Below are 14,035 nucleotides of genomic sequence, written 5' to 3' on the forward strand. Positions count from 1 at the left end.
CTAAAACAAAACGTATGCCACTATGTTCTATTGACATTCTAGAAATTCTACAAGTCTGATGCTTTTAAGTGTGTTTGTCAGTGACATGGATCAGACTGTGCGCGTGTGTGTACATTTTCCATATGCTGCTAAGGAATATAATCTGTCCAAGGATGAAAGCTTAGAAGTGCAACTCTGAAAATTACACCACCTGCCTAGTTTGAGTAGAATGTGTCTTTATTTGCACTTGGGCAGTACTTGTCTCATTTATCTTGCATGAAATGTAATATGTATTTCGTTTCATGCATGACCGCTGTCTGGTAGGCGAGACCTAGAAATGGATGTCCACATATGCTGATGTTTGTTGTTATGAACCGTGTTGTATACATTTCATGTCTGACCGTGTTACAGTGTATTCATTCACTTCTATTTCAGTTACTTTTACCAAGAGTTAGCTACTTCATGTTGGTTACTGATAAAGTTAAGAAGCATTTCCAGAAAGGAATGAGACAAGAAGATATTGCCGAAATTTGGTTTGAATATGAAGGAACGCCGCTAAAATGGTAAGCACACGATTGATTTGGATCATCATGTACATGTCTAATTTAATCTCTTGCAGATATTGTTGAGAGGTTATGATTGTCATGGGAAAATGCTGCAAATTTCATTAAAGAGCGTAAAGTTGTAAATGTAAGTTTTTAAATTGTGCATACTTATTGTGAATTTAGAGTCCTTTGCAAATGCCAACAGGAGTGCATATATAGCGCATCCACATCTCCCTGAATTTCCTGTTTACTTTTAAGAATAATTATCACTCCTGTTATAGTTCGATAATGTATCCTGAGAAATTATGGCTCTTCTGTTCTCCAGCTGAAAATCGCCAAAGTTTCATGCCTTTCCTAAGAATACAAGACGTTACTACACAGTTGTTTACCATGCAGTAACTTACAAAACTGTTTTTGCCACCCATTGTACATTTACAATGAGTAGTTTTACGACGTTGTACTGTACCAAGGAAAACTGCTGGTAAATTCTTATGTTTTGTGTGATATATATATATAAATGTGTTTGTGTGTGCGTAATGTAAATAAACTATCTTGGACTTACCTGGAGTGCGGGCATCATTCTTCTGGCGCGGCTGTGTCAGCGAGGACCTTCAAGCAAGTCTGACGGGTTCTGCGCCGGTCCGCCCAGCACCGGCCTCGTTTGGTGGATGAAATCGGATTAAAGCAGAAAATCTTCTTTGCGGAGGTATCCGGTCTCCGATTCCCGCCGCCAGTGTATTTAAAAACATATCCGGATTGTAACCGTCGACCTGCACTAATACCACATGGCTGCCGCGGCTACGCTTCTCTTCTGCAGAAGTCGATTGACGGCTCATGGTATGCTGCAACAGTGTATCCGGAAGATAAGAGATCTCCAAGCAAGGCAGAGGTCCCGCTCCGAACGTGAATCTACTCTGAACGTCGGGTGGCAGGTACTGGGTCCCTGGTTCTTGTAACCAGCACGTTTTTTCGTTTGATTGTGGGACATTTAACATTGACTTTTTACAGTATAAACAAACGTCACGGAGAAAAACTTTTCCCCATTGTTTGATGCATGTACCGCCTAGCACTACCGGAGACATTGGTAATTGTGAGACTCTTAGAAGGAATCAGGGGAGCGTTATTACCATGTGCGAAGCCATTCGCAAGCGGCTTGGTGTAGCCAAAGACCTTTTTAACGAAGAAGAGGTTACTGGAGGGCAAAATAACCGCATGATTACAGGGGGCACACACACAGACGTCACTTCGCTGAAACAGACCTTGGGCCAATATGAGAAGATGTGTAAGAAGGAGATCAACCGCAGCTGGGAGGTGATCTCCCTGGATAACTACCTCGAGGTGGGGCGGGTACCGCGGGGGCTCCGCATACTCATCACCCCCACTTACCAAGACCCACATCCCAAATTATTGGACGAGTGGTCAGCCTTGGTGGCCTCCACCTGCAAAGGAATGTTGGGTCTTCTATCGAAATACGCAGCATTGGATCTAGAACAAGTTACAATGGAGCTCAAATCTCTGCAAGAAACACTTGACAAACACCCTCAGCAAGAGGAGATACAGGCTTTCTGCAAAGAGTTGGAGGACAGACTCACCAAATATGAGGATGAAATCAAAACAAAAAAGAAATGGAAATTCACCAGGGACAAGAATGACTACGCCTCAGGCCGAATACTTACTTTTGGAAGAAAGTATGATGGTGCAAGAAAAGAGTTCAGATGCACATATGCTTTACGACAGCAGGAGGCAGCAACCTCAGAATCGAGCTCATATGTCTCAGACCTGGACGAGAGGTAAGCAACTTTTGGCAGTGGCATCGCTCCTTTCACAACACTGGAGTAGTACCGGTTTTTACGGCAAAGCCAGGGGCCAAGGCGCAAACCACCAAAAGAAAAAGGAAAAAACGCCAAAGGAAAATCAGGAGAGGCGGAGGAGGCAAAAGAAGTCGAGAAACCACGTGGGAACGAAGTACGGTTCAGCAGGAGGAACAAATGATGGGTGAGCCTACTTTCACTGTTATTAACCTTTCTTCCCATAACCTCACTCCAGATGAACAGTCCCTCCTGGAGCTAGGTCTCTCTGCCCCACTAACAATTTTGACTACTCCCGCACCCGCATTGATGTCTTTCTATTCGCTAGGAAACTTAAACTTCTCAAAATGCATACTCTAAAAGGCTCAAGGGGTTCGCAAGATGGGGCGATGATTGGCAGTGATCCTGCCATATCTAACACATCAGCTGATCTCCTCTCTATTGGGGAAATTGGGGGCCTGGCGCTCCTGAGGGAACTTGAACTGCCGGAAAGGGCTTGGACATCGGAACGGGAACTCTTGGAGGTGCTGTACATGGAAACCGGCATGAGAAGCCGTAGTAATTTTAAACCTAAATCCAGGTTCAATCCTAACACCCCACACAATTACATTGATTCCTTGAAGGAGGCGGTGGTAAGGGGCATGCTCAAACTCAAAACTGGGCATGACAATGGGGGCATGATGAACCTGACTAGAGGCCAAAAAGCGGCACCTGAATTCCTAAAGCAAGCTACCGGCTTTGTCATTAAGCCGTCAGACAAAGACGGGAATGTCGTTTTGTGGGACGTCAAGAAATATATTGCCAAAGCCAAGAGACAGCTTGATTTCTCTGTCACCTACATGAAAACTATGGCGGCCCGGTATCTTTCCACCATTGACTGTTTCCACAACATGCTGTCTGAATGGCACACCCTTGGGCTTTTGAACAATGATGAATTGCTATTTTTAACTGTCAGAAAACCTGTCTCCCCATGTTTTTACATGTTGCCCAAGGTGCAAAACACCCCACCAATCCACCTGGAAGACTGATCATTTCGGCCAATGACAGCCTCCTTGAAAACACTTCAATCTATCTAGATCATTTTCTGGTTCCCTATGTGTGCAGTATGCCCTCATACTGCTGTGACAGAATGGATTTTATATCCAAGGTCACGGACATCCCTTGGCAACCTAGTTACATTATGGCAACTGTGTATGTGGTGTCCTTGTACACCTGCATCAACCATGACCTAGGCATTATGGCTTGCAAACTCTATTTTAGGGACAGACCTATTGCCACATTGGATCACACTAGTATGCTACTTGAGATGCTTCATTTCTGCTTAGAAAATAAATATTTTTTACATGGCCAGCAGTGGTACAGGCAACTGTCTGGGACTGCCAGGGGCAGTTGCTTCGTGCCGAGTTACACGTGTATCTTTATGGGGTGGTGGGAGTGTGAATGTGTCTGGGCAAATGACTTTGCTGAATACACCAAGTATCTAGTCCTTTGGACCAGATACATTGATGATATCTTCCTGATCTGAGATGGCCCCCAGGGTGCCCTTGATGAATTCCTCCTGGCTATCTCTGACAATGACCTGAATTTGAAATTCACAAGCACCACCAGTAGGAGCAGTTTAGACTTCCTTGATGTTAGTGTAGAGGTACTGGATAAAACCATACAGACAAGCCTACACAGGAAAGCAACAGCCGGTAATAGCATCCTCCATGCTAAAAGCCACCATCCCCCCAAACTGAAGAATAGCATCCCCTACGGGTGTACTGCTCAGAGCCAGGCGTAATTGCAGCACACCAGAAGCATATACCCAAGAGGAAGGTGTTATGGTAGAAAGATTTCTATAGAGGGGCTACACACGGAAAGTGGTAGATGAGGCTAGGAGGAAGGTGGGTGAAGTGGGGAGAGAAATGCTACTCGCACCCAGGCAAAAGAAGGAAACCGAACCAGTGATTAGACTGATCACCACCTTTAACTCTGATTGTGCCAAAGTCCAGGCCATCATCAGGAGACACTGGCACTTAGTCAAACTGGCACCGAATATTGGCAAATTGGTCACCCCGAGCGCAAATATCACATTCCGCAGAAGTAACTCTCTGAGGGATATGCTGGTACACAGCTTATTGGAACCCAGTCATAAACACAGCAGCACTTGGTTGAGGGAGCTCCCAGGATTCCATAAATGTGGGAAGTGCAAGGCTCGTTCCAATAGTACCAATATTAAGACAGTGCCCCTACCGAATGGCAGGCCACACAAAATTCGACAATTCATTAACTGTAACACAGAGTTTGTTGTCTATGTCCTGTTGTGTGTATGTGGTTTGAGGTATGTTGGGAGCACAATCTTTCCGGTGAAAAAACGCATTTTGGAGCACCTATGGGCAACCAGGAATAATGATGTTACATATCCCATGGCCAGACACTGCAACACTGTACATAGCGCCACTAAACCTGAGAACTTAAAAATCTCATATCTTGGAATTGACAGGATTCTGGTGAATAGTCTGGGTGGAGACAGGGAACGAGCACTGAGAAGACTCGAATCTAAGTACATTATTGACCTCAATACCAAACACCCGGGAGGTTTGAACCAGGACGAAGAGCTCCATGTTCATTTAGGATAGTGCCATCTGTCCCTGGGTAGCCTGTCTTTTTCTGTCATTTTACTCTACCTCATAGGTGCAGGGTTGCTATCTCTGGTAGTGCTTCCAAGTTCACCAAGCAACTTAGCCCTCTGCTGTCTCCTCCAGTGGCCCCCCCCAACCCCATCCCTGATCCCCCCTCTTCTTCTGTTTTGTTCTCTTTTTTCTTCTTTTTCACCTGAGCCACTGGACTACCCGGGTCACTGGACCATGTATTGCAGTGGGATGAAATTTGTAATTTGAAATTCAAAAAGTTCTATCAGGAATTTTCCTCTGTCTCTCTCACCCGATGTCGCCAGTCGTTACAATGGTCACTGGACCGATGAAGAATTATCCAAATGTCAATCATGACTATTGTGTGGAGGCTTCCTTTCTAAGCTACGTAGGGATTGTGTATTTATGTAATTCACTTGCACTTGCAATCCTGTGACATGTTTTCTATGTTTTCACCCTTCTTATATACATGTGTATTTAGATACATAGTCTTTCCCTTTCTTAAGGTGAGGCACCTACTATTTAATTATTTTACGAGACGACACAAAGTGAGGGACTGATACAGATATTTACATATTTAAACATTACTCACTAAGCCATGTATTCACTAAGTTACACTTAATCAGTCAGTTATACAATCAATTTTTCAAAAACAAATCATCCATTTAGACACTTATATACCCATTTATTCTTCCATCGACCTAGAGATATACATATATAAAACATATGTAATTTTCAGAAAAACACACATTCACTGGATGATGTCATCAGTGATGTCATCAGTGATGTCATTTGAGATGTCATTAGTGATGTCATGAGTGAGGTCACTGACCATGTCATGAATGATGCAATATGTGACATCATCAGCAGTGCATTGCGGGCGCGCGAGTTATAGTTAGCTGAACTAACTATAATGGGGGAATTTCAATGGTTTTGTACAAGTGAAAAGTCCAGCTAACTATAACGCCCCTGAAATCTATGGTTTCTTCAGTGAATTTCTAAGGTTTTTTAAATGCTAATTCCTAACTATAACGTGCCTGAAACCTATGGTTTTTTTCAGTGAATTTCAAAGGTTTTTTAAATGCTAATTTCTAACTATGCCTACAGAGATAGGACATGTGAAGAAAGAAGAAGACGAAAAAACGCACAAAGGAAAAAAAAAAAAGAAATGCAGAAAGAAGCAACAGAAGTCCTCAAAGACGAAGAAAAGTGCAGGAAGAAGGATAACGTGCAGAAAGAACAAACAGAAGAGCAGAAAGAAGCCTTGTTGCAAAATCATCCTGTACCCTCAACTTTTTCAGACGAATACCGGTGGTAACTGAGTCTGACTAACCAGTCCTAGAGCCAGTGCTATTTTAAAAGACACTCAGAATACAGTGAAAACACCTACATACACTAGGGAACACTATGCGTTGGGGTCCCCCTGTGATTAGCATGACCTCCTCTGTAAGCCCCTAGTATATAATAAGGCAGGGGATTAAAACGACCTCTTAAAACGCGCCATAGAGCGTGTTTGCACACGTCACCTCAAGCCCCGTCCCCTCCCCACTGTGTAAACACACCCTGTGGCCGTTTTAAGTTGGGAGATTAAGTCCCCTTGAATCCTGAGGGTCCCTAGGGGCAAAATAGTCCACTAGGTACGTCCAGTAAGCGCCATTGCAGAGAGGTGTAAAAAGGGGCACGGCCTGCACCACCTCTCTGCAACGCAGAGCAGTGGCGCTTACTGGAAGCACCTGGTGGGCTAGTTGGCCCCCAGGGTCCCTCAGGATTGAAAGGGAATTATTTCCCCAACTTAAAACGCGCCACAGGGCGTGTTTGCACACGTCACCTCAAGCCCCGTTCTCTCCCTTCACCACTGTGTAAACGCGCCCTGCGGCCGTTCTAAGTTGAGAGATTAAGTCCCCTTGAAACCTAAGGGTCCCTAGGGTCAAACTAGCCCACTAGGTATCTCCAGTAAGCGCCACAGAGCTGCGTTGCATAGAGGTGTAAAAAGGGGCGTGGCCTCAGAACACCTGTCTGCAACGCAGCTCCCTGGCGCATACTGGAGATACCTGTTGGGCTAGTTGACCCTCAGTATTGAAGGGGAATTAATTCCCCAACTTACAAATGGCCAGGGGGCGCGTTTGCAGAGTGCTGCAAGGAGGGGGCGTGGCCTCCAGCGCGATGACGGTCTTTTATTTATTTTATTTTTTTAAGGAGGAGGGCTGTGTGGCCCCCCTTCTTTTTCTAATTTATTGGCCCTGGGGACCCAATCCCCCAAGGCCTGCACCCTAATTTTTTTGTTGAAAAATATAAATTTGGAAGGGGGCCTCGTGGCCCCCCTCCCAAGTCCTTAATCGGCTCCGGGGACCCCAACCCCCGGGTCATGGCCTTTTTTTTTTATTCTTTAGGAGGGGGGCTGCATTGCCCCCCTCCTCAGACCACTTATGGCCCCGGGGACCCCATCCCCCGGGGCCGGCCTTTGTTTTTTAATATTTTTAAAAATATATATGTTTATAGAAACACCTAGGACATGCTGGACAAACCGTATGTACCTATCAACATGACGATTTGCGTGATACTCATTAAAAGGCGACTATGCATACAATGAATCCACGTGGAATGTATTTACACCGCTAGTGAAGCTCTACCGTGCCTAATCCCGGCGCCCCCGCCGGTGGGTACTCTCCAAGTAGACACCCTTGTCGTTTATTTATATAAACATGGGTAGCTATTGACGGGCACATTTAATACACACGCACACCAAGCCATTCAAAGGGGATTCGCCAAAAATTCGACTAAACTATGCAAGTAACCCCCCTCACGGTTAATAAAACACACATCCACCGCCGGATGTATAATACTTTTTATTTTACTCTCTGGAAAGGAGACGAACCTCACTTGAGAGTCACAGCGTGCTCCTGGCTGAGCCCAATGCTGTGTTAAACCCACCAGTGCCCGCCGAGTGCCACACACCTCTGTGTTGTATTCCACCAGCTAGTGCGTATGCTATGACACTCTCTAGCCCATGTGCACTGTAACACCACCCCGTGAATGTCATGCCACACTTGCCTTCGCGCGGGTTATATTGCCCCATCTAACGTGCCTTCCTCGATGCCTATGTTATAACGCACAGCGCTATGCCATACATATTACAATCTGGGATCCATATCTTTGTCACAGTGCATATGCAACGTTACACTCCGTAGCACATATTTTATATTACAACTTTAGAGACTAGTTAGGTTACACAACACTGCCCTGTGCATATTACACTCCAAGGCGCATATCGCATAGCAAGCGCTAGTGCCTGTGCTATCTTGCGCTCTCCAATGAATCTGTCATTGCGCACAATGTATTGCATATTCTATTTCACACCCCGGTTCATCTTATATCACACTTTTTGGTGCATAGTTTATACCATATACTATATCTAGTTTTCATTTTCAATCGTGCTCTCAGGACTATGTTCTATATAACACTGCGTCCACCTACCCTTTTCACGAGCATTACATTTTGCGATGGGGGTGGAGGGTCAGGGGGTGTTTCTGCCAAGTGAGCCCGGAGTCACAGTCACAAACGTCCTCTTCTTCCTGAATAAAAGTGAGATTATGCTGCATACTTGTTCATATTTTAAGTAGTTCGCACAGGCACACATTTTAAAAACAATAAAGTTCCTAATACCCACGTTCTCTGAACAGTTAGCTTGCTGCCCCATCCACCTCCTCCCTATCCTCTGTTGTCTGAATCCATGGACGAGCCTCCTCCCTCCTGCCATGCATGGTCTGATGTGCTGCCACTGCCCTCCATTTAGCATGATGTACTAGTCCACTCCTCCTGCCCTCCATTGCCCAATTCTATGGCCCATCATTGACCTCCTGCTTAGCCTCTGTGCTTAGGTTGCTGCCCCTATTCTCCTTCCCCCTGCCCTCCGATGTCTTTGTGCATGCCCCTGCTCCATCCTTTTTGCCCACCATGTTCCATGGACCTGCCACTCCTATCTACTCTGAGTGTTCTATTGAGCTGCCACTCCCCTCCCACCTGCCTAGCATTGTCAGATGACTGTAACCTGTCCCTGCCACCTCCACCCTGCCTGTCCACATGCCATGCCCCTATCCCCTTCCTCTTGTCCTCCATGGTCCATTTTACTGCCACACCCTTCTGCCCTCCCTGGTCTGTTGTGCTGCAACTGCTCCTCCTGCCTGCCCCACGCAGTCTGTTGTGATGCCCCTTCCCCTGAACTCTCTTGTCTGTGCCCAGGTCCTGACCCTCCTTCTATCCTCCATGGTCCTTTGTGCATGCCCCTGCACCCTCCTTCTTGCCCATCATAGCCATTGTGCTGCCACTAACCCTCCCGCTTGCCATGCATGGTCTTCTGTGCTGCCATGGCCCCTCCCACCTTCCCTGTGTGGTCAGCTAGCTGCCCATGACCCCCTCCCACCTTCCCTCCTTGGTCTGTGTATATGCCATCATAGTCTCACTGTTGCTCTCCATGGTGTGTCTTGTTTCTAGTGCCCATCCTGCCTGACCTCCATGGTCATCTGTAGTGAAGATCGTTATCTACATATGTACATTGCTAAGTTAGCACAACCGCGTTAGATGTTAGAAAGCCATCTTGCCGCTTTTGCTGCTTTTGCACACAACACTGTAGTCACATGTTATTAAATTGAGAAATACTTACTCGACTTTGCTTCACATGAGAACTGTCTGTTGTTAACATCCCAAACAGTGAGCAGCGACCTTGGTCTGTACACGGTGTAAAGAAACAGTCTGGGTCGCTAGACGGTGCATGTTGTTGAGTTCAGGTTGATCGGCCCACTATTTAGCCATAACATGCACGCAGCTGCAATTACCTGAAAGTCGGGTGCTTTTAATATTGCAGTGTTACATGTTTTCAACACATTCAGAAGAAGAGCTTTCCCAGGAGCAGAGCCTAGCTGATCCTGTGATGTGATCGCCCTGAGCTGATCTTTACGGTATGGGGTTCCCCATTCAAGCCTAGAGACCTTCTACTAGTCTAATAATAATACTATTAGTTTGCTAGCGAAAGGAAGGTGGCTTAGATCCACTGTCATTTTAGTATGATCACTTCTTTCATTTTCTATGGTATTGTAACTATGCTGATGGTTTTGATTTTAATCGTTTGTCTGCTAATGTTAGCCAAACTGCTGCATCTTAGGACACGAGGTTTATAAAATAAACTCTTTAAACTTCTACCGTGTCTCTGTTTATTCTGTTGTGGACTGATATGAGAATAATTATGAACAGGTATTTCTGATCCCCACCATTCCTGAGATATACACTAAGTCGCTTGTTCTGGGTTGTCTATACATTGGGACCGCCGAGATAATACTCGGATAACGAATGGGACACTGATGCTGGCCGGATAAGGGGTTCTGGGTTCTGAGGTGAGTTTTTGGTGCACCGCAATTCACTGAGGGCCTGGGTTCCTGCGCATAGTTCTGCGCATAAGCAGAATCCCTGCAACATGGCGCACCTAACGTTTGGTCTATTGATTTGAAACGCCTTAGTAGTGCTTGTATTAGTCCACAACACCCTCACTCTGGTTTCCGGATAACGGGAGTGACGGTTTAACCTACCTGTGTTTCGACTAATAGGTTCTTTCAAGCTTGATAATTAAAAAGGTTATTTTTTCTGAACCCCAGTGCTACTGTTGATACTCTTTAGTGTGTCCTAATGGCGGTCGATATTCCGGCTCATAGCCGTGCACCCCTGAAACGTCATTTGACGCAGTATGGGGTGCCGGACGATGGTATGGCTGTGATTTTTGTGGTAAGTGCCGATGCATTGTTTCCGTTTGAGTTGTTCTACTCCTGGGTTACTTTGCCGGCAGTGAGTGAAGACGATGATACGTTCCACTCCTATACTGCCACGCAGCTACCAGCCAACTATACGCCATATAGGACTCAGGAAATTCCTATTTCTGCCTGGCAGCATAGTATTTAGTTTAATGGCGCCCTTCCCCATGCGGTTATACCAGCGAGAATGGGCCCTTTATCGATTGCAGGGGCCACATGGCCAGTACTGGCCAGATATACGCCTCATCCCCGCTATCTTCAGGTGACGGTGGCTGAGTTGCGTGTACTTCACACAGTCCTTATTACAGTACATAGGGCTTTAGTGCAGTACGTGTCACGCAACGTGCAGGTGGGGGCACCTGCTGTTACGGGACAACCGACGGACCACCACGCGGTGGTTATTAGTCCTGTTATGGTTAATTCGGTTGTGGGCAAGCGCCCCCAGAATAGGGATGATTTCCCTTATTGGCTTGCTGAGAAATTTGACCAATTGGAAGCGGTTTATCCGCATACGACTCCTGTGGAAAAACACAGGATCCTTACCATTACTTTGCCGAAAGACTTAGTCCCATATATGGCAGATTGTGAGAACTGGGGTAAGGTCTTTGCTGCGACATACTCAAAGTGCTTTGGCACTCCGTCTCTGTCAGTACTGCCCTCCGTTATTAAACGTGTTCAGGAAAATCACGGTGCGGAGGCTGACGTAGAATTGGGAATGCAGCTTGTCTGAGTGTTCGATGTGGTTGCTACCATGATACTGGGCAACCTCAAAGGAGATGCTATGCAATTCCAAGTGCTTAATAAATTAGACGCAGTGAACGAAGACGACAAGCCAAGGGAATTCGTGAAAATTTTCGCAAATGCCTATAAACAAGTTGGTCGTAGTGCTTTAGGTGTTAAACCAACTGTGAAGAATCCTGATTTAATACAGCAAACAAAGGCAAACTCGTCTGGTAAGGACGAAAGCCCTAATTTTCCAAAACAAAGTTGGCGGGCGAAAAAACAGGAGAAGCAGCAACAGAAACAGGGGTCTCGTCCTGCCTCTCCAGTACAGTCAAGTAGTGAACGCACTTATGATCTGCGCGATCGTGCTACTATTAAGTCACCTGATCGATTTCAGGTATGTGAACAACGTTCTCCTCGTTCTTCACAGGAAACATCGGCTTCACAGTCCGGTGGCGGAGGCGGTGGCAAAAGTCGGGGTGCCCTACAAGCACGTGAGCAATCCCGACAGACTGACGGCAAAGGCAAGCAGGAGGAATCTGCACGTCAACGACCCCCGTTTCAGAAGAAGAAAGTTGCTGCACTGACGGCGAGGTATGCCTCAGATGGTACGGACGCAGCTTCAGAACCTGACATGGGCGCTAACGCTGCTAGACAGCGCGGCGGAAGTTACAGTAGTGCGACAAGCACTGCGTCCATATCGGGTGGCGACAGCAACTGATATATTCGTGAATATTGAAACTGCTGACACTCGGGTGTCTCCCCCTGATAGACTGTATAATATAGTCATTCAAATTGAAGGTGACATACAACGTACAATTCAAGGTTTTCTTTGGGATAATCTGACCAATTCCTCTGATATTCTGTTGGCGGAGGCAGATTGGCCCCCGGCTTTCGTTTTAGATGCTCCTAGAGGGGAGGAGGTAATCCTCCCGTCCTTTGCGCACACAGTGCCTAAGGTTCTAGCTAAAAAGTACGCCGAGGAATGGGCTCAGGTGCAAGCGCCTGCGTTGTATCGAAATCAGGTTGGCTGGGATAAAACGTCTCCCGGCCATGAGATTCCGTTGCGGACTACGCCCCAACCTCAACCCCAATACCCCATGCGTCGCGAAGCGAGACCTCCCGTCGCGTCAATCCTTGAACAATTGGAATATCAAGGAGTAATCGAAACATGTGTGTCACCTATGAATAATCCCTTGTTCACTGTGACGAAGCCTGACGGGTCGTACCGCCTAGTTTTGGATTACCGGCACCTAAACTCTCATTGCCAGACCTGTGCAGTACAGAACACCCACAGTTCGGCTCTCGTCGATAGTCTCGTGAGAAAAAGGTTTACAACCACACTTGACATTTCCAATGGCTTTTACAGCCATAACCTGTCCTCTCTTAGTAGTGAGTGGACGGCGTTCACCTCAGGTGGCAAACAAAAACAATTTAAAAGATTACCAATGGGCTATAAGAATAGCCCAGGAGTCTTTGCCGCTCGTGTGGTCTCCCTCTTGGAGGGTGTAGACCCGGATGCGTACTCGTATGTGGATGACATTTATCTCACAGATGACAAGATGGACCCGCATCTCCGTCGCGTTGATCGCATTATTGTTTTGTTTGCAGACTTCGGTTACAAATTCAACTTTGCGAAGTCACACATTGCGGAATATACAGTGTTGTTCTTGGGGTACGAACTCAACAATGAAGGTCGAGGATTGGCTCCGCACTTTCTAGAGAAGTGCGCATGCCTCCGTGCTCCTACTTCACTGAAGAAATTACAATCTCTGCTGGGTTTTTTGAATTTCGGTCGAACTTACATCCCGGATTATGCCCAGCGTATCAAGCCGCTTTATGCCTTGGTACAACCTACTTTTTCCAAATCTTGTTGGCTGCCAGAGCATTCAGCTATATTGCAGTTATTGCAAGCTGATCTTCTTGCTTCTAAATACTTACTGACGCGTGATAACCACATTAACCTGGTCATAAGAATAGTGCCCGTCGCAGTTGGTTTTACATACTTAACGTTCAATGAGGGCAACACCGTCCCCATTGCTTACAAATCTAACATGTACACTTCGGCTGAACTGCGTTTTTCCGCTGTCGAGAAAGTTCTGACGGCGGTGCAGATGGCGATTCTGAAAGAACGAGCGCTGTCGCAGGGAAAACGCATGTTGGTGGTAACACCCTATCCTGCCCTTAAGGCGGTGACAAAAACAAATGTACCGAATTCTAAAGCTTTGCATCCAAGGTGGATACAATGGGCCACTTCCTTGACCTCGCCTGACGTCACTTTTATCTTTGACGTGGCACTTCAGACTCAGGAGTTTTTGCAGTATGAATTCGTTCATCCGGCTCCTCTGTCCTTGCGCCCGCTCGAGGAATACCATTGTGTCATATACACTGACGGTTCTGCGCAACCCGCAACTGGATCAAAGCACGCCTATTCAGCGGCTTGCTCAATTGTAGTCGGTACTTTCGTAAATGGTGAATTCCAGTCCGATGTCGTGCACACGCAGTCATTGGGTGATTGTACCGCACAGTTGGCGGAGCTTCGTGCTCTG

At 46.4% G+C, this 14,035-nt stretch overlaps 1 protein-coding gene across 6 annotated transcripts in view; it reads left to right on the forward strand.

Annotated features, from left to right (window-relative positions):
- ATG5 (autophagy related 5) overlaps positions 1–14,035 on the forward strand; it is a 443,620-nt gene that overhangs the window by 75,216 nt on the left and 354,369 nt on the right. For 3 of the 6 annotated variants that reach the window (XM_085611241.1, XM_085611240.1, XM_085611242.1), the window contains exon 3: positions 415–542. In XM_085611241.1, coding sequence (XP_085467367.1) covers positions 415–542 — 128 coding nt within the window. Of the gene's footprint in view, positions 1–390; positions 543–14,035 lie in introns of all 6 variants that reach the window. The other 3 variants (XM_085611238.1, XM_085611237.1, XM_085611239.1) reach the window with 1 other exon arrangement.

Source organism: Triturus cristatus, chromosome 6 (assembly GCF_964204655.1).
Source record: "Triturus cristatus chromosome 6, aTriCri1.1, whole genome shotgun sequence".
NCBI lineage: Eukaryota > Metazoa > Chordata > Amphibia > Caudata > Salamandridae > Triturus > Triturus cristatus.